The sequence below is a fragment of the Lampetra fluviatilis genome, chromosome 16, assembly GCF_964198595.1.
Source record: "Lampetra fluviatilis chromosome 16, kcLamFluv1.1, whole genome shotgun sequence".
Classification (NCBI taxonomy): Eukaryota; Metazoa; Chordata; class Hyperoartia; order Petromyzontiformes; family Petromyzontidae; genus Lampetra; species Lampetra fluviatilis.
This window is the reverse complement of record NC_136290.1, coordinates 4,317,704-4,337,967: the sequence shown is the minus strand read 5'-3', so window position 1 is coordinate 4,337,967 and position 20,264 is coordinate 4,317,704. Positions and strand designations below refer to the sequence as shown.

At 57.1% G+C, this 20,264-nt stretch overlaps 1 protein-coding gene across 4 annotated transcripts in view; it reads left to right on the top strand.

The window, feature by feature from the left end:
• LOC144936473 (DENN domain-containing protein 5B-like) overlaps positions 1-20,264 on the top strand; it is an 83,075-nt gene that overhangs the window by 36,710 nt on the left and 26,101 nt on the right. For all 4 annotated transcript variants that reach the window (XM_078863549.1, XM_078863550.1, XM_078863552.1 and 1 more), the window contains 7 exons: positions 2,871-3,323; positions 4,695-4,995; positions 6,064-6,251; positions 14,819-15,583; positions 16,543-16,774; positions 17,313-17,463; positions 18,342-18,429. In XM_078863549.1, coding sequence (XP_078719675.1) covers positions 2,871-3,323; positions 4,695-4,995; positions 6,064-6,251; positions 14,819-15,583; positions 16,543-16,774; positions 17,313-17,463; positions 18,342-18,429 — 2,178 coding nt within the window. The remainder of the gene's footprint in view (positions 1-2,870; positions 3,324-4,694; positions 4,996-6,063; positions 6,252-14,818; positions 15,584-16,542; positions 16,775-17,312; positions 17,464-18,341; positions 18,430-20,264) is intronic.

Sequence of the window (20,264 nt, the reverse complement as noted above, 5' to 3'; positions counted from 1 at the left end):
GATTATCGATGAATCATTGCGTCATCGCCTTACTGTCGGGGATCGCGACGGCTAGGAGAGGCCTTCATCCAGCAGTGGAAAATCATGGCCGACGACGTTGGCCACGATTCGGATTCATCAACACCTTTGCTATAATTTGTACATCCGAACATCGAAGCTCGGTTGATGAAAGCGAAACGCAAACAGAGAAATACATGTCGCCTGTCTAGTACGTATCGGAGCCTCGGCTCGCCGCCAAAGTTTGTCCGACGCAAGCTGTGGGCTTCGTCTGTGAGGAAATTGACGTGTTCTTTGTCTCGTGCGCTCCGTTCGAGCAAGCTAATGACACCGCTGAGGCTACCACCGTACGCTTTAATACAGAGTAGGGGCGTCGCACTCGGGTCCTCTGGCAGAGGGCCTTTGTTTGCTTTTAATGGATTTGTTTCTTCATTAGCAAGGTTTCAAACTCGTGTCAGACAGCCTGGGACACACTGCGGCGGTGGCTAGGAGATGTTAACTACCTCGCCTGGTATCCGGGAGGTCGTGGGTTCGATCCGGACCCTGACGCCTGTGTATTTGGAGTTTGCGTGTCTCTCTCCCCGTGGTTCTAGTTTTTCCCTCCACATTTAGAAACACGCTATTATAGTGTTTGGCTGTAATATATTTACATGTGATAAGCCACTTCGTTGAGCTGTCATGTGGCCAGGTCGCTTCTTAAAAAGAGCTATACAACTCAATGATAAAAAATTAAAAAATGTTTAAGAGTGTACTGCTCATGTGTGTATCCACAAGATAATAGATATAAGTTTTTGAATCAAACAATTCCATTACTTGGAAGCGTGTGACATGTTTAAAGGCGACGCGTACCTATTTAGCTGCGGAGACTTTTGGCCACCGCACGCGGAGAGGATGATCGTCGTTACGTATTTATTTCTCCTTAATTTAGTTGCGGGTCTTTTTCACGTTGGCCCGTGGCCACACAGCTCACGGGTGACCTGCCGCTGTGAACAACCCGTCCACCCGTCCGTTCGTTCGTTGGGTCGTCGCGCACAGTCGCAACGAAAGACCGCCGCTGCGCCAAACGTGCGCGCGTGACCTCTTGCGAGCGACAGCATTCGCATGAACCGCTCTTGGCCGCCATACACACCGGCGTCTCGAGTGATTTTGTTTGAACTACGGATCACGTGGGGGGGGGGGGGGGTTAGCGGCACCATTCCTTTGAGGGGTCGCAGTCCACCACTTCGAACGTCGACCGCCAAACGACGATGGCAGCGGAACCAGCTCTAATGGCACCTCGTGGCGGCGGCGGTGGCAGCAAGTGGCTCTAAGTGCTGACATTGAGTTGGGCAGGGTATTGATGTTTCTCTGAGTTTTCCTTCAAACCCTTGCGTCGTGAGGAACACTTAATTTGGAACATCGATCGGCAATTCCTTCTCGTTCCGTGCTCTTGCATGTTTGTGCGCAAGTACAGAAGTGACGTTTACGTGAAGAGAAGTTTACGTTCCACAATTATTAAAATCCATTAAACCCGCTGCATCTTAACGGAAAGTTTATTGGTTTATTGTATTTTTTATTTTCTCATTTAAATCACGAAACATTTTGTACAAGCACAGCGAAGCAGCAAGCACTGACGAGAGGTACAGCTCCCGTAACTGTGAGGTGCCATTTCATTAGATAATCACCAAAACAATATCGGCCCACGGCGATGCTGCAGATTGAATCCGCTTCTTTTTAAATAGTGTCCCACCTCTCACATTCCAGCTCCTCGCCTACAGCAGGCCGAGCCACCTTCAGCGCTTAGCTGAGGTTGTGTCTCCACTAATGGACGTGTTGGCGGTACCCCGTGAGGCATAACACACCGGTCCTCATAAAAAGTCTTGACGATATCGCTTTTGCATACCTGTCAACCCCTTATCAGTGCCCTACCTTATTACAGACCAATTCAGACAGTATTGATCACCCCGTGCCCCTTATACATCTCAACGTTCATCCGACAAAGTCCCATCACAAGGGAGAAACACAAACAAATAGACAAAAAATACATTTTACTCAATTTCCCTGTACAAGAATACGGGTAAACCGTACGGGTTGACAGGTTTGCTGTTGCCCTTGAGTGAGCCACAGACTCTCCATCGGAAGTTGCCTTAGATTCAACAGACTGTGAAGCTTCGTGCTCAGCCGCTCACAACGTTCGTCTTCCGACTGCTTCGACTTCACGAGAACTGATTTTGACGCACCACCATCACCACCACCACCCCACAAGCTTTTCTGACCAAGGTTGCGAATCGCGGGAAAGTAAATCATTTCTGCAAAAATTTGGATTTTCTTCATTCCACGCACGGCCGGTGTACCGCCAATACGTTCAAATACCCAATCCATGCCGTGTTCCGGGTCGGCCCGGCGTGGTTCGGAAGGTGCCGAGTTGTCATTCCGCCGCAAAACCCGCGCCGCTGACATCTTGGTGCGGCGAACGGGTCGAGTCGCATGCCTGGCGAGAAACGATGAACTCCCCCACCCCCCACTCTCCCAAGGGCCCCTGCTTGGCACCCCAGCCAGATTCACATGTTCTCGTGAGGCCAGGAGTTGTAGCATTTGATTCAGACTCGGCCTGGCAAATAGCCGGTGGGAAATCACCCGTGCCGTGAAGGACCACCATGCTGGCGCGGCTCGGATGTGCCAGTGGAAAAAACAACGTACATCTGTCGTGCGTACACCCCATCGAATACATCTCTCGCGCAAAGCGTACGCGGTTTATGATGACATTGTTAACGTGCCTTTCTCTTTCTTTACTCCCCCAACCTCTTTCTTCCTTCTCTCTCTCCCGTTGGAATCCCCTCCCTCCCGCCTCCTCCACGGGTGACGGTGGCGGCGGTGTTTGGGTCGGGGAGCAGCTGTGCATGCCGAAGGGGCTGTCGTTCCGGACGCAGACGGACGACCGCACGCCACACTTCCACTCGTTCCTCATCACCCGCGAGGACGGCACGCGCACCTACGCCTTCGCGCTCACCTTCTACGAGGAGGTCACGTGCCGCTCCATCTGCCACGCCATGCACACGCTCTACGCCATGCATAACGCGCAGAGCGGCGACGGCGGCGGCGGCGGCATCGCCACGTTCGCGATCCCGGAATCGCCGGACAGCCCCGGGGTCGCCGCGGGACACTTCCCCGCGGAGACGCTGCCGGCGGAGCGGAGGGGGCGGCATGGCGGTGGGGGGGGCGCCCCGATCGGCGGCGGCGGCGGGGGGCGGCGGCTGCTGCAGCGCTTCAACTCGTACGAGATCGGCTGCGACACGCTCTACGTCTCCAAAGCGCTGTGCCTCATCACGCCGCTCCCCTTCGCTCAGGTACGCGCGCCCGGCCTGCGCCGGGGGCTGGTTGTTGGCGTCGACCGTGGTTTGCTCCGATGACGTAGAACGCCGGGGTGACCCTGTTTAAAGGGAGGGCATACAGAAGACTTAAGTTGGGGGGGGGCACGACACAGTGACTGTTAAACAAACTTCCAAGAACTAAAAAACAGAATGAGTAACGGGGTGCCAACGTCCATCGTCTATCATGTATTCTGCTCTAGCTCGACCTCGCCTGGTGTACAGGAGGTCGCAGTTTTGAACCCGACCCTGACGCCTGCTGTATATTTGGAGTTTGCGTGTCTCTCTCCTCGTGGTCACGTGGATTTTTCTCCGAGTCCTCCGGTTTTTCCCTCGACATTTAGAATCAACATCATGCATTTAGAGTTATTTGGCTGCAAAACATTTCCGCACGATGATAAGCTCAGTGGGCATTGCCTGGCGAAATTAAAAAATATTTTAGTTTAGTCTTCGCAAAGGGAGACCACATCACCGCCTTGATAAACTCTTAAACATTGTTCTGACATTTTATGACTTTACTGCAAGAATTTCTAAGGGTGCCTAAGGCCTCATCAAAGGGTGATCTGCCCCCTCCAGCTCCTGGCTCAGCTGGGCCGATCCCCATGTCAAAGCATCCAGCCAGCACCGCTGAGACTCTACATTAGAATCCAGTGTGTTAGACACCCACACGTGTAGAAAATATCCTTGCTGGCAATTAAACAGGAGGTATTAAGATGTTCAAACACCAAATAGAAACCTTTTGCAAGGCATCAAGTCTGCATTAACCACACGTACTTGTGGTGAACATGCAAACAAACATGTTGTGTGATAAGTTATGCATTGTCTTTAAAACTGATTGGCCTACACCAAAGACAAGGCACGTATCGGAGAATTTAATAATAATAATAATTCCAATGTTTCATGCGGATTCCATCCTAGGATCCCAATGCGCAATGCATGGAAGGCAGTGAAACAGAAACAGAACCAGTGCCACCGACCAAACTAGAGAGGGAAGGCCACTTTAAAGAGATGGGTTTTCAAAGCAGGCTTAAATATATCTACCGACTCTGATTTCGTGATTTCAAGTGGCGAGGCGTTCTATAGCATTTATAGGTCGGGGTGAGCAGCTATATTCTGGGATACCCGTTTGCCAACATCAAAGTCTGAAAAATAAGAATAGGTTTTGTACCCTTGCTGGCAACGAAACAGGTGTTAAGATGTTCAAACAACAAAATAGACACCATACTTTGATAGTGGCAAAAAGGTCCCATGATATCCACACGCGTGTGTATACGTGAAAGTTAGTTTGAGTTGAACCCCCCCCCCTCCTCCCCCCCCCCCTCCTCCCCCCCCCCTCCCCGGCGCCTGCAGGCCTGCCGCAAAGTGCTGCTGCAGCTGCACCGCGCGGTGACGTCGCCGCGGCCGCCCCCGCTGCCGCTCGAGAGCTACGTCTACAACCTCCTGTACGAGGTGCCGCTGCCTCCGCCGGGCCGCTCGCTGCGCTTCGCCGGCGTGCAGGGCCCCCTGGTCGTGTGCCAACGGCCCGGCGCCGCCGAGCTGCCGCTGCTGGACCACGCGCTGCGCGAGCTCGTCGAGCTGCTCGGCCTGGACAACGTGCTGCAGCTGTTCACGTGCGCGCTGCTCGAGATACAGATCCTGCTCTACTCCAACGGTGTGTGTGTGTGTGAGTGCGTGTGTGCGTATCCGTGTGTGTGAGTGCGGTTTGCGCACGTGTGTGTGAGTGTGTGTGAGTGCGGTTTGCGCACATGTGTGTGAGCGTGTGTGTGAGTGTGCGTGTATGTGTGTCGCGTCGAGTTGGCGTGCCGCGCTACAAACCCCGCGACCCAGGTTCGATTCCCGACTCAGCCTCAAATAACGACCTGGTGCGGTGTGGTGTAAACTTCACTATCAGGGGACAAAAAACAGCCGTGTGTGGTGCTGGCCAAACACCCCCTCATGTGCCGTGCCTGTCTTAATAGATGCTCGCTAACAGCACTTCCCCCAACAGTTTGTTAAAGGCTATACGGGGGATCTTTGTTTTTGTATTTTTATTTAACTTCTTTCCCCGTAGCCAACCGTGCTAATCAGAGGTGCTGACAACAACGAACAACGCGCCGGGCAGCTAAAACGCAGAAAGTTGCACATTAGGGAGCACAGTTGGTGCATCTGCCAGTCGTCTCGGTCAGCCAACCAATTCACGGCACCTGAGTCTGTCCCATGACCTCCTGCCAGCATCGAGCCTTCGACACTTCACGTTGCCTCAAAGTGCACCCTGGCCTGGCACCGGCGCTGTGGTGACGTCACTGCCACTTGGTGGCAAATGGCGGCTGCTGCGGTTGTTGTTTTACTGGGATTGTGTTGACACCAGTCTTGTTGTGCCACGCTCCCACGACCTGACCCCCTTTATGCATGTTGAACTTCTTTCGCACCGTACGCAGACAACCGTCCTAATCGGAGGTGCGGGGAAGGACAACAAACTTAACACACAAAGCAGTTCTAAAGAAATTAGTTTGTCAGACGAGATGATTTTAAACTGCACAGCTCCGGTGGCTTCGTCGTATCGGAGGGAAGAGCATTCCAGACGGCCGCAGAAGCGCATCTGAAAGCGAGCGATGCCATGACCGTTATTGTTCGATGGTTAGCCAAAAGCCGCTGCTGTGAGGATGACCGGAGTTCGAGCGATGGTTCGTGCTGCTTGACCCTGACGCCCTCCCCCTCTCCCCCCTCTCCCCCTCACCAGACTACCAGCAACTGATGCTGGTGGCGGAGTGCGTGACGGCGCTGCTCTTCCCGTTCGCGTGGCAGCACGTCTACGTGCCCATCCTGCCCGCGTCGCTGCTCTACTTCCTGGAGGCGCCCGTGCCCTATCTCATGGGGCTGCACGCAGAGAGCCACGATGATTGCTACCTCCCGGAGCTGCCCAACGAGGTTGGCGAGGCAGCGCACCAAGACAAAGATCCCCCGTGTAGCCTTAACAGACTGTTGGGGCAAATGCTGTTAGCGAACAACTGGCCAGCACTTCGCCCGGCCGCCTTTGTCTTCCCAGTGGCGATGTTTGCACATCGCAGCAGGTACTGAGTCGACCTAGGCGAGGCCCAGGACCGCTTCAGATAACCGTCAATGGTGTTGGCCGTGAGCAGGACTTGAACCCGGGTCGCAGGCTTCGTAGCGCAGCGCGCTAACCGCTGCGCCACCGCCCACCTACTCACCCACCCACGCACCCACCCACCCACGCACCCACCCACCCACACACCCACCCACCCACGCACCCACGCACCCACCCACGCACCCACCCACCCACGCATCCACCCACCCACCCACGCACCCACCCACGCACGCACCCACCCACCCACGCATCCACCCACCCACGCACGCACCCACCCACCCACGCATCCACCCACCCACCCACGCATCCACCCACCCACGCACCCACCCACGCACGTGCGTGCTAACAAAGACAAAGATCTCCGCTCTAGCCTGTACAGACTGTTGGGGCAAGTGCTACTAGCGAGCAACTGCAAAGGACGGCATGGCACATGAGGGGGTAGATGGCCAGCACCACGCCCGGTCGCATTTGTTTCCCCATTGCTGATGGTTTACTCACAACCACAGTACGAACAAATCATTTAAGGCTGATTTGACCTCGGGGATGCCCAGGACCGGTTCAGATTTGCGTCTCCAATATTGGCCGTGAGCGGGTCGCCGGGTTCGTAGCGCAGCGCACTCACCACCACATTACCTCATTCATATACAAAGGCACACGTACATGCATAGTTGCATATATATGCACATACACTTATTCGTTCTTTTATACATGTACACCTGGATGTATTCATACATACACATGCATATGTAGTGGTGGTATTGACTTGCGCCGACTGTGACAGTGATGGATCATGGGGCGGCGCGGGGTGCGGGGTTGGGCACGCGTTGTGGGCGTGGTGTGGACGCGCGCGCCGGGAGTGACAGATGACGGGGCGGCGCGCGTGGGTGGTGAGGCACGATGAGATGTGGGAAAAGAGGATCGTAGCCAGCGCCCAGCGATTGGTCGAATAAGTGGGTGCTCGCAGCGACGTCCGCAGGTGGGGTATAAAGGGGGACGCGCGAGAGCACTCGAGGAGAGTTACCCAGTTGAAGACCCGAAGACGGAGCTGAAGACCTAGTGCCCCGAGACCCCTAGTCCCGCCGTCCTTGTGGGGACCGGGGCCCTGTGTGGCTCGGAGGCGAGGCTGTGGGACCCGGGGTCCGACGCCCCCGTGGGTCGGGCTGGGGACCCACAGTCGAGACGGATACCCCGGGCAGGGAGTGTCCCGAGTAGCTCAGTGGCGTTAGTCGCCGAGTAGCTAAGTGGATGTTGGTCATCCGAGTAGCTCAGTGGCGTTAGTCGCCAAGTAGCTAAGTGGGTGTTTGTCACCCGAGATACTAAGTGGATGTTGGTCATCCGAGTAGCTCAGTGGGCGTTAGTCGCCAAGTAGCTAAGTGGGTGTTTGTCACCCGAGATACTAAGTGGGTGTTTGTCACCCGAGATACTAAGTGGGTGTTTGTCACCCGAGATACAAAGTAGGTGTTAGTCACCTGTGAACGAGTTTGATAAAATAAAGAGTGTGTTACCCGTGAAGTCGTCTCCCGCCGAGTTACTACATTACAACTGGCGTCAGAAGTAAACCTGTCTTCAAGAAGTATGGACACAAGGAAGACTACCCGTACCCACGAGCGCGGTCGGGACGACGACGGCGTACCGGGGACACCGACCTCGGGAGTAGAGGACGAGGAGTTGCCGCCGATGCAGCACTTCGCGGTGATGGCCGACGCTCCGCTTGCCTCCGACACCAGCCTCCAGGACGCGCACTCCCGGTTGGCGGAGTTGCTACTCGCCGCCGCCGCTGTCTTGGCCGACATCTCCGTTCCGGCGAGCGGAAAAACGGCTGCGGGGGTCGTGGAGGAAGCGACGTTGGAGGATTCCCGCCAAAAGGCGCTTCGCGCCAAAAGTCTGGAAGTTGCCGCCGTTTTTGGGGGGCCGCCACCGATTGGCGGGAAAGACGGACGCCACGTGGCCGGACACCTCCGCGCAGCGCAGCCCACGTCATCAGCGCGCGCCGGAGCCCTCCATTTTGCGCCTGACAACCGAGCCGACATTTTACACAACTACAGCGGAGCGCGGGAAAATCTCTCCGACGTCGACGACGATCGGGTCCTCCAGCAAAGATTGCCCGCGCTGTCGGCGTTCAAGGCGGATGGGGGCGACTGGGGAGCCTTCCAACGAAGGTTCCTCGCTCATCAGGAGATGTCGGGGTGGTCCGACACCACTGCCCTGCGTGCGTTGCCAGCGATGCTTGACGACGACGCGCTTGCAGCCTTCACATCTGCTGCAAGGTCGTCCCGCTCTACGCTACAGGCCGCACTACACCTGATGGCGAAGGTGTTCGGGCCGCCCTCCACGTGTCGCCACCAGTTCTACGATCGGCGGAAGGTGGCTGGAGAAACGACGCTCGCCTACCGCACGGCACTACTCGCCTTGGCGGACGCAGCTTTTCCCCGCATGGATAAGGAGGGGAAGGACGCCATGGTGACGGAGCAGCTGCTGGTGTTGGCCCACGAGTTGGGGGTCCCCATCAACGTGGCGGACGAGATGGATATCTGCTCCCTGGCGATCGCCACGAGCATTCACGCGTACGAGGTCCTCAAACGCAAGCCGGGGGTCGTCTGCAAATGGGCGGGGAACGCGGCACTGGCCGCCACGATCGCCGAACCTCAGCCAGCTGCGGTGCAGGAGCAGGCCTTCGCTGCATCGCGTCCGGGGGAGTGGAGAACGGGAGGTCGTTCGCCCACACGTTCGCCCCGCAAGCTGGAGCAACCGAAACCTACGACGTCCGTCGTCTGCTACAACTGCGGCCTTCGGGGTCACGTCGCAGCCGGGTGCCGGGCCCCGCGTCAGCGCGCCACAGGACCACGTCGGGACGACGACCAGGGCCACAAGTCATCCCAACAAAACCCGGCAAGTCGCGGCACCTCACACGTTCGGTCCACAAACACGGCACGTTCGGGTCGCCGCTTCGCGGTGGGGTGTTCGCGGCTGGGTGCCGGGGGTTCATTTCGGCGAGGGGGGTCCGTACGCGGCCCGCAAGCAGTCGAGTGGTCCGAATTGGCCCACAGGATCGTGGCTGCGTCGGCCGGGTCGTCCGTGGTAACGGGGTTCATTGACGGGGTTGAGGTCCGGGTGCTTGTTGACACGGGTGCGTCGGCCACCATCATCTCGGACCTTATTTATAACATTCTTCCCGTCCAAAGTAGACCCCTTCTGCCAGTAGACGTGCCATTTTATGCGGCGAATGGGGGATCCCTGGGGATCATCGGCCAGATTCGGGCGACTATTTGCATTGGTGACATCAAATTGGCGGGCCCTATTTTCGTATCATCATCGCTGGCCGTTCCCTGTTTGCTAGGTACGGACTTTTTGTCCAAAATGCCCATCAAAATTCTTATAGATCAGGCCTGCATAGAGCTTCCGTCAGGTCGGCGGGTTGCGTTCTTGTCGAGCCCTACCAAAATGCGCACGGTTTGTGCGACGGTGCAGGCGCTGGCGACTCACACTGTACGGGTGCCCCCGGGATCGCAAATGTTAGTACCCCTTCGGTTCAGGAAGCCACTCGAGGTGGGTGCGGAGGCACAGGGGGTGCTGTTGGGGCCGTCTAACAGAGCCAGTAGGGGCCTCGACTTAGCGGTTGCTCAAACCATGGTGAGAGGGGACAGTGAGCCGTTCGTAATGGTCCTGAATACGGGGTCGCGGCCGGCCGTAATTGCGCAGGGAACGGTGCTGGCTCACGCCGCGCCGCTACCCGTTGAGGAACGGCTCGTGGCTCAAGCGGATTTCACTGTTAAGTCGCATCCTCCAAGTGATGAGGGGACTGAGTGGTTGGACTCGTTGTGTGCCGGTTCTGCTAACTTGTCCGAGGTGCAATTGGGAGCATTGAGGGGTTTGCTAATCGAGTTTGCTGACGTGTTCAGCAAACATAAGTACGATATCGGTTGCACTGACCTGTTGCGCCACCACATAGCTACAGGGGACGCGGCCCCTATTCGTCAGAATCCCTTCCGGCTCAGCCCAGCCGAGAAGGAACATGTGCAATCGGCGGTTAATGATATGTTGGCGGCCGATATCATTTCGCCCTCTTCTAGTCCGTGGGGTGCTCCTATTGTCCTAGTAAAGAAACAGGACGGGTCCTTGCGGTTTTGTGTCGATTTCCGCCGCTTAAACAAAATCTCGATGGCGGATGCGTATCCGCTCCCCAGGATGGATGAGTCGCTGGACGCCTTGGCGGGAGCGCAGTTTTTTTCCACACTCGATCTGCTTTCTGGATTTTGGCAATTGCCACTCGATAACGAGTCTAAACCTAAAACTGCTTTCCGGACACCTGGGGGCCTATTTGAATTCAACCGTTTGCCCATGGGCTTACATTCCGCTCCCGCCACGTTCCAGAGACTCATGGAATTGGTTTTGTCGGGCCTCCAATGGGATACCTGTTTGATTTATCTCGACGATATCATCGTCTTTAGTCGGACTTTCGAGGAGCACCTCCAGCGACTGAGAGCGGTGTTCCTCAGGATGCGTTCCGCTAAGCTTAAATTTAAACCGGCTAAATGTTTTCTGCTTCGGGAATTGGTCAGGTATTTGGGCCATATCGTGAGTCGTTCAGGGATCTCGACGGACCCTGCTAAGACGCATTGCGTCAGCTCATGGCCAACGCCAACCTCGGTCACGGAGGTTCGTAGTTTCATTGGTTTCGCCTCCTATTACCGTCGTTTTGTCAAGCAATTTGCCACCATAGCCAAGCCCCTGCACGCTTTGACGGCTAAGGGTGTGAGGTTTCACTGGGGGGCGGAAGAGGAGGCTGCGTTCTGCTCCCTCCGTGACGCCTTGGTGCAGGCTCCCCCCTTGTGTTACCCCGATTTCACACAACCGTTTTTGCTTGACACGGACGCCAGCAATACGGGTATCGGGGGGGTGCTCTCACAGGTGGTCGGGGGGGTTGAACGGGTGGTCGCCTACGGTAGTAGAGTTCTTTCCCCCGCCGAACAACGCTATTGCGTAACTCGTCGTGAATTGTTAGCCATTGTGTTTTTTACACAGCAATTCAGGCCGTATCTTTACGGCCGTCATTTTACGGTCCGTACGGACCATGCGGCTCTACAATACGCTATGCGCGTGGCACAGCCATCAGGCCAATTGTCCCGATGGTTGGAGGTCCTTCAAGACTACCAATTCACGACGATTTACTGCAAGGGGTTGCGACACTCAAATGCGGACGCCTTGTCGCGGTTGCCTCCGTGCACGGACTGCACATGTTTGTTGGGATCGGCGCGGTGCAAACCCCCGGTCGCCGGCACCCCGGGAGTTGCGCTTGCCGCCACTGACACCCCGGGAGAGGACGCCCACATGGGGAGGGATTCGCTGTTGTCGTTGCCCCTCATTGAGTGGGGCCGCCTCCAGATGTCCGACAGCTCCCTACTTACGCTACGTCGGAAAGTTGGCGCTCCCGAGGTAGGGGAGGCGCGGGTCGGTTCCTGGGTGTGCAGACAGGGCCTTTTGATGAAGTGGGACAACATGTCCCGGCGTCACGTGCTCGTTGTGCCTGTTGCTATGCGGGGTAGGGTTGTTCTGGCAGCTCATGAACGGCTCATGCATCTGGGGTTTCACAAAACGCTCGCCCTAATCCAGCGAGACTATTATTGGCCGGGGATGGGTAACGACGTGGCGAATATTCTTAAGGGATGCGTAGGGTGCGCCAAAAGGAAACCGCCACCATTGGCAGCTAATCCACCGCTGCAATCCATTCAGGTTTCGCGTATAAACGAATTGGTAGCGTTGGACATCTTGGGGCCCTTTCCGGCTACACCTAGGGGAAATAGGTTCCTGCTGGTTGGCGTGGAATACTTCACCCGATGGCCTATGGCATGGCCGCTCGCCAACCAGTCGGCTGCGGCGGTGGCGGACGCCTTTGTCCAGGGTTATGTTTTGGACAAGGGCGCCCCCGAACGCTTGCTGACGGATCAAGGAAAGAATTTTTCGAGCGTTTTGTTGCGCGAGGTGTGCGACCTGTTGGGTACAAAGAAAGTGCGTACTTCCCCCTACCACCCGCAGACTGACGGGATGGTTGAGCGTCTGAACAGGACGATTACGTCTATGTTGTGCCAACAGGTCTGCGACGATCAGGTTGATTGGGACTTACAGGTGCCGGGGGTACTCGCGGCCTATCGAATGGCCCCTCATGCGGCGACGGGGTTTTCCCCATTTTTTCTTATGTATGGGCGGGAGGCCGATCCGGCCATGGACGTCCAACTGGGGATTTCCCAGCCACGTGCAAAATCTAAATTGGCAGACCACATCAAATTTAATATCGCCAAATTGACTGAAGCACGGGAGGCGGCAAGGTTGAATTCGCGGTCGCGGCAAATTGCGAACGAGAAATTGCATGAAAGGAGGGTGCATACGCATGATTGGAAACCAGGCGATAAGGCCTGGCTGCATTGTCCACATGCACCGTTGGCTACGTCCCCCAAGTTGTTGAGACCTTGGAGGGGACCGGTGGAAATTGTGCGGGTTGCACGACCCCAGAGTATACAGATTAAATGGGGGAAACGCCGTTGGTACGTGCACCCCTCCCGACTGAAGCCCTATGCGGCACCGTGTGACCCCGTTCTGTGCCGTGACGACCGGGCGTGTGATGTGACCGTCGACCCGGGGAGGGAGGTGTCGCAGGCTGATCCTCACGTGTCTCCACCTGACCCACCCCCAGGTGCCTCGGGCTTGACGGCTGCTGACCGTCGAGAGCTTGAACCCCGGGGCACGCACGGGTCCTCGATGCCTGGCCGATGTCTTCCTGAACCGCCGGCACCACCGGACGTTCAACCGCGTCTGGTGCCGTACGACGGACCGGCAAGGCGGACTCGGGCTAGGGCTCAACAATTTTCATGAAGACGTTTTTTCTCTACACCGAGCTCGCCCGGTGTTCCCCTCTGCCGGGGTAATGTCCCGTTGTAGGGACGCTCGGAAAAAGAAGGGGACACTGCACGAGTCGAAAGAAAAAAAAAAAAAAAATTCCATTTATTTTCCTTTTTGCATACACATTGCTATTGTCACTCGCCGGTTTGTATATATTGTTCTATTGTCGCGGTGGCATTGGTTGATGGTTGCGGATGGTAGTGTTCGCGTCGTGTTGTGTTGTTACGTTAGTTGTTGTTCTTGTTGTTGTGTTGTGTTACGGGGCACACAGGGCGGTTTGTATATTTTTATAGCAGCCGGGTCGGCTGCGAGCTATGTGGTAGGGGGTGATGTAGTGGTGGTATTGACGTGCGCCGACTGTGACAGTGATGGATCACGGGGCGGCGCGGGGTGCGGGGTTGGGCACGCGTTGTGGGCGTGGTGTGGACGCGCGCGCCGGGAGTGACAGATGACGGGGCGGCGCGGCGTGGGTGGTGAGGCACGATGAGATGTGGGAAAAGAGGATCGTAGCCAGCGCCCAGCGATTGGTCGAATAAGTGGGTGCTCGCAGCGACGTCCGCAGGTGGGGTATAAAGGGGGACGCGCGAGAGCACTCGGGGAGAGTTACCCAGTTGAAGACCCGAAGACGGAGCTGAAGACCTAGTGCCCCGAGACCCCTAGTCCCGCCGTCCTTGTGGGGACCGGGGCCCTGTGTGGCTCGGAGGCGAGGCTGTGGGACCCGGGGTCCGACGCCCCCATGGGTCGGGCTGGGGACCCACAGTCGAGACGGATACCCCGGGCAGGGAGTGTCCCGAGTAGCTCAGTGGCGTTAGTCGCCGAGTAGCTAAGTGGATGTTGGTCATCCGAGTAGCTCAGTGGCGTTAGTCGCCAAGTAGCTAAGTGGGTGTTTGTCACCCGATATACTAAGTGGATGTTGGTCATCCGAGTAGCTCAGTGGGCGTTAGTCGCCAAGTAGCTAAGTGGGTGTTTGTCACCCGAGATACTAAGTGGGTGTTTGTCACCCGAGATACTAAGTGGGTGTTTGTCACCCGAGATACAAAGTAGGTGTTAGTCACCTGTGAACGAGTTTGATAAAATAAAGAGTGTGTTACCCGTGAAGTCGTCTCCCGCCGAGTTACTACATTACACATATACGACAGGGATATAGTTATACATTCATTAATCATCCGATATATATCCTTTCGCTCGTGATACGTTTTATACGTGACGGGTTTACGTGGCCCCGTAGAGACTGCGCACTCTACGGCCGTGAAGACGGGACAACGGCTCAGGTAGTGCCGGAACACGGGTAGTCGCCGGCCTGCGTGCAGTAACAGTACGTCGGTAGTGCCGGCGGTACAGGCGCAGTGCCGGTACGTGGCTAGCGCACGCGCGTGTGTGCGAGGGTCGGCCATCCGGCCCACACTCTCTCGTTTGCTCGACTCGAAACGTTGCCGTTTCGTTTTTTTTCCCCCGCCACTTCCCCCCCCCCCACACCCCCCAACCCTCCCGGCAGGCCAACCTGTGTTTCGTGGACATCACCAACCACCGGGTGGACGTCCCCGAGGACCTGCCGCTCTTCCCGCACAGAGCGGAGCTCGTGGCCGAGCTGGCCGCCGTCCTCGCCGCGTTCCGCGTGCCGCCGGATCCGCCGCCGCCGCCCATCGCCGGGGGCGGCCGCGCCATCCGCCGCGGCGGCAAGCCCCTCGCGGCGACCGCCCCCGGCGCCGGCGGCGGCGTCGCCGACCCGGCCCCCGCCCCCTCCCGCAACTCCGCGGCGGACCCCGACCCCGCCGACGGCGCCGCCCTCCGGCGAGGGGGCGCCGAGCCGGCGCGGCGACGTCGGCCGCGCGACGACGAGGCCAACGGCAACGGCCCCGCGGCGGCGGCGGCGCGGGACGGCCCGGAGCGGCTCACGAGGATACAGGCGCTGGCGCGCCGCGCGGGCATCGGCCTGCCGGCCGCCGCCGCCGCCGAATCCGCCGACGTCGCGGCCGTGCCGGAACCGGGCGACGGGACGGGGCGTCCGCGGGACACGGAGAGCAGGGCGGGAGAGGAGCGGCCGGCGGCGGCGGCGGCGGCGGAGGAGGCGGTGAGGGCGAGCGGGCTGAGCGAGCGGGAGGTGGACGACCTGCGGCTGAACGCTCACCTCCGGGAGGCGTTCGCCAACCGCTTCACGCACATGTTCGCCGACTACGAGGTGTTCGTCATCGCGCCCGCCGGCCAGGAGATGGAGGCCTGGCTCGGCAGCAGCCGCGAGCAGACGCAGAACTTCGACAAGGTGCGCCCGCGCTCGCTCGCGTGGGAGCCGGCGCTCGTGGCGCGTAAAGCTGCTCGCCACGAAATGAACGGCGATAAGTCGCTGGTCTCGTCAGGGAGCGTGAACCATCACGCGAACTGCGGTCATCCCTCACGGCGGCGTTTGGCTGCTGGCTGCACTGCGCACTTTCGGATGCGCTTCTGTAGCCGTTTGGAATGCTCTTCCTTCCGATATCAGGAAGCACTTTTAAATCATCAAGATTGAAAACTCATTAATTTAGAACTGCTTTTTGTGTTTAGTTTATTGTCCTTCCCTCACACCTCCAATTAGCACGTTGGACTACGTTCGGTGTGAAAGAAGTTCATATACATGCAACTATTTGATGATGTTTTGGCAGTGGTGCACAAGCACGAATAACGAGACTCAAGTCATTTGTCTGTAACAATGCCTTAACCATCAACTTGTTTAAAATGTTTTATATTTTTTTTACTTTGTGTAATTCATTTCCACGACCTTCCTCTAACTCGCCGCCACCTGCAATGCCCCCACAAACCCCCGTCGCTGATCCTCCCATTCCCCTTTTACGTCCTCTTAGTCATTACCTCCCTCTCAAATCCTGAGCTAGCTCGCCCCCTCTACCCGACACGCACTCTCACCGGCCCACGAGCTCCGTCGCCGCTGTATCGTTCACGCTCAGCTTCACCACAATGCTCTCGCTCCCTTCCTCCCTCCCACCCCCCTCCGTCCCTCCCTCCCTCCCTTCATCCCTCCCTCCCAACCCCCCTCCCTCCTTCCCTCCATCCCTCCCTACCACCCCTCTCCCGACCACCCCCTCTCCCTCCCTCTCTCTCCCCCCTCCCTTCATCCCTCCCACCCTCTCTCCTTCCCTCCGCCCCTCTCTCCCCCCCCTTCTTACCACCCCCCTTCCTCCCTCCCTCCTCCCACCGTCCCCCCCCCCCTCCTCCCACCGTCCCCCCCAGGCGTCGTTCCTGTCGGACCAGCCCGAGCCGTACCTGCCCTTCCTGTCGCGCTTCCTCGAGACGCAGATGTTCGCCTCCTTCATCGATGCCAAGATCCTGTCCCAGTGGGACGAGAAGGACCCGGCGCTGGCCGTGTTCGACGCGCGCGTGGAGAAGACGCGCCAGCTGCACGTGCGCACGCCCACCCTGCGCACCTCCACGTACCTGCGCAGCACGTCCGGCGAGGAGGCCGGTGCGTGCGTGCGTGCGTGAGCGAGTGTGTGTGCGTGTGTGTGTGCGTGTGTGTATGCATGTTGAACTTATTTCGCACCGTACATAGCCAACCGTGCTAATCGGAGGTTGCCGGGGAAGGAGCGATGGTGTCACAGTGGTGTTTGTGGCGGTTCGCGCTGCGCCACGAACCCCCGGCGACTCGGGTTCGATTACCCGCTCACGGGTCGACTGAACCGGTCCTGGACCTCCCCTAGGTCCACTCAGCCTCAAATTAGTTCCTGGGTGCGGTGTGTAAACATCGCCACTTGGGAGACAAAGGCTGCCAGCCGGGCGTGGTGCTGGCCACCCACCCCCTCTTGTGCCGTGCTGGCCTTCATAGGTGCTCGCTAACAGCACTTTCCCCAACAGTCTGTTAAGACAGTCCGGAGGATCTTTGCCTCTTGTATGTATGTTGAACTTCTTTTGCACCGTGCGTAGCCAAGCGCTATGTGGCGTGTCTCTGCGGCGTGTCTCTGCGATGCGTCTCACTGCATGGCGTGTCTCTGCGGCGTGGGCAGAGCTGGCCGTGCTGTCGCGCCTGGCGCGGATCGACCACACCGCCGTGCGCCCCCACCTGCTCGACATGCGCATCGGCCAGGGCAAGTACGAGCCAGGCTTCTTCCCCAAGCTGCAGGCCGACATCCTGGCCACCGGGCCCCCCGGGAACAAGTGAGACCCCCTTCCCCCCCCTCCCCCCATCCCCCCCACCGCCGCAGGGACACATTCCCCTCCTCAGGCCAAAGTTCGTGGCTGTTACGGCACAGCTGGTGCATCTGCCAGTCATCTCGGTCAACTTCATGGCACCTGGGTCTCTGCCGTGACCAACTGTGGCCTCAAAGTGCGTCTGGCCTGGCACGGGCGCCGTGGTGACGTCACCGTCACTGAGTGGCGAATGGCAGCTGTTGTTGTTTTGTATGTGGATGTATGACTGTGTGTGTATGTATATCTGTGCGCTAGGAACCCGGCGACACGAGTTCGATTCCCGCTCACAGCCAACACCAGTGACGATTATTTGAACCGGTCCTGGGCCTCCCCTAGGTCGACTCAATTGAGTACCTGGTGTGATGTGTAAACATATTGGCACCAGGGAGCCAAAGGCGGCCCGGCGTGGTGCTGTCCACCCACCCCCCGTGTGCCGTCCTGGCCTTCATTGGTGTTCACTAACAGCACTTGCCACAACAGTCTGTTAAGGCTAATCTGGGGGATCTTTGTCTTTGTGTGCGTATGTATGGCTGTGTATGTGTGGGGAGTGGCAATATAGTGGTTAGCGCACTGCGCTATGAACCCGGTGATTGATTCCCACTCACGACTAATAACCGTGGCGAATCTATGAAGCAGTTCTGGGTCTCTACCAGATTGATTTGGCCTTAAATTAATATCTGGTGCGATGTGTAAACATTAGCACTTGCCAGACAGGCACTCAGGCGTGGTGCTGGCCACCCACCCCCTTGTGTGCCGTTCCGGCTTTCGTAGGTGCTCGCTAACAGCACTTGCCCCGACAGTCTGTTCACGGCAATATGGGGGTTCTTTGTCCTTTGTGTGTGCAGGTGGGTGAAGAGAGCGAGCAAAGCTCCGTGGCTGAGGCGGGATCACCTGCGGCAAAACTCGGAGCACCAGCAACTGGACAACGAGCAGGTGCCGTGCGCCTGCGATTTCCCGAAGTCTCTCCCATTGTGAAGTGGCACTTCAGGGCCCATCAGAACACACACTAGAATGGGCCAAGGCACGTCTGTGTCACAGCCTAATCCAAGTCTTCACTGAACAAAGACAAAGATCCCCCATGTAGCCTTAACAGACTCTTGGGGCAAGTGATGTTAGTGAGCACCCGTGAAGGCCGGCACGGCACACGAGGGAGTGGGTGGCCAGCACCACGCCGAGCCGCATTGGTCTGCCGAGTGGCGATGTTTACACATCGCACCAGGTGCTCATTGGAGTCCCCACGCGCGCCCACACCCAGACACACACGTACGCACACGCACGAGTCGACCTAGGAGAGCCCCAGGACCGGTTCGAACATTCTCCGTCGTAATTTGTCGCGAGCGGGAATCGAACTCGGGCCGCTGGGTTCGTCGCACAGTGCGCTGACCCGCTACACTTACACACCACGCACACGCCAACGATAGAATGCGGATCGACAACACGGCTCAATGTGACCACGTCTCACACTGCTGTGCAGGCAATGGCAGGTCCTGGCTCAACGTGATGAGGAATTTGCAGTGCTTTTATTTATTCATGAGTGTCGCGTGATGCCGGTTGTGGGTTTTGTGGGAGGCTGCCGAGTAAAGGAATGAACGAAAATGAAAATGAGAGCGGTGGCAGTTTTGTCCGGAATGGGATTGGGAGTGAGTGAAGGGATTTGAGGATTTGGTTGACGTGGTCTTGTTTACAGACGGGGGTGTGGAGTCTGGCTGTTGCATTCTGGATAATTTAGAGTTTCGATGGGAGTTAATTGAGAAAGGCATAGAGGGGAGAGAGAGAGAGAGCATTAATCAAGGTGAGAAGTGACAAAAGCAGAGCTGTGACAGTGTTAAGCATTCAGGTCGGGCCTGCTTGGGATGTTTGGCATCACCGGCATCGACTGTGAATCACGGCCCTTGTGATCTTGATTTTGTAACCTTTGAAATTATTTTTTACCGTTACGTTTGTGAAATAGTTTTCTCTGATTTTGAAAAATTGCGCAAAAATATGCGGGAGATTGTAGAAAGGCTTAAAAAAAATGCTCGTCCTGCGATTAATGGTTCAAAGGGTTATGTTTCATAAGTTTGTGGATTTCTGCAATCAAAGCGAACGGACAAAGATGTGGCTTGTTGTTCGAGGAACCTAATCGTACGTCTTCTCTGTTCACGCTCCGCTTGTGACCTTAACACAACGCTCGCTATTTTTTGCGCAACGCCCGACTTAACGCGTAACCTTGCTCAACCTAACGGGAATGTGCTACTGAGACGTGCCGATTCGCGATGCGCCGCGCGCAAAACCAACGCTCGTCGTGAAATACGCGCCGGATGTACGCGCACGAACATCGGCTGGCCGCGTGTGCAACGCACGCCGTAATGGGCACTTAACGTGCGCTACGATCGCTTGCAAAAACGCACGCACTTTAACGCGTTAAAACGCCGATGCGCGCGATATATAAACGCACATGGCCAAAAAATGCATGCCCAAATGATCTCCCAAAATCGACTGCGCACTGGAAGGCACACCAACGTCACGAATGTTGTATTTATATATCGTGTGCAAAAAAAAAACAATACTAATTGTCGCGATAAAAAATACCGCGTGCTAACCCCAAACAACAACCACGCCTCGGGACGCGTCCTAACACACCCTGCGAAACGGGGGGCGCAAACTCCCTCGAAAACAAACCGCAAACTAACGCGGGTTCCACCCCCGCACGAACACGCGTGCATGCGCAAAACGCACGCCGACCTACGATGAAACAAAAAATAACCGCGCACGCAAAAACAACAAAC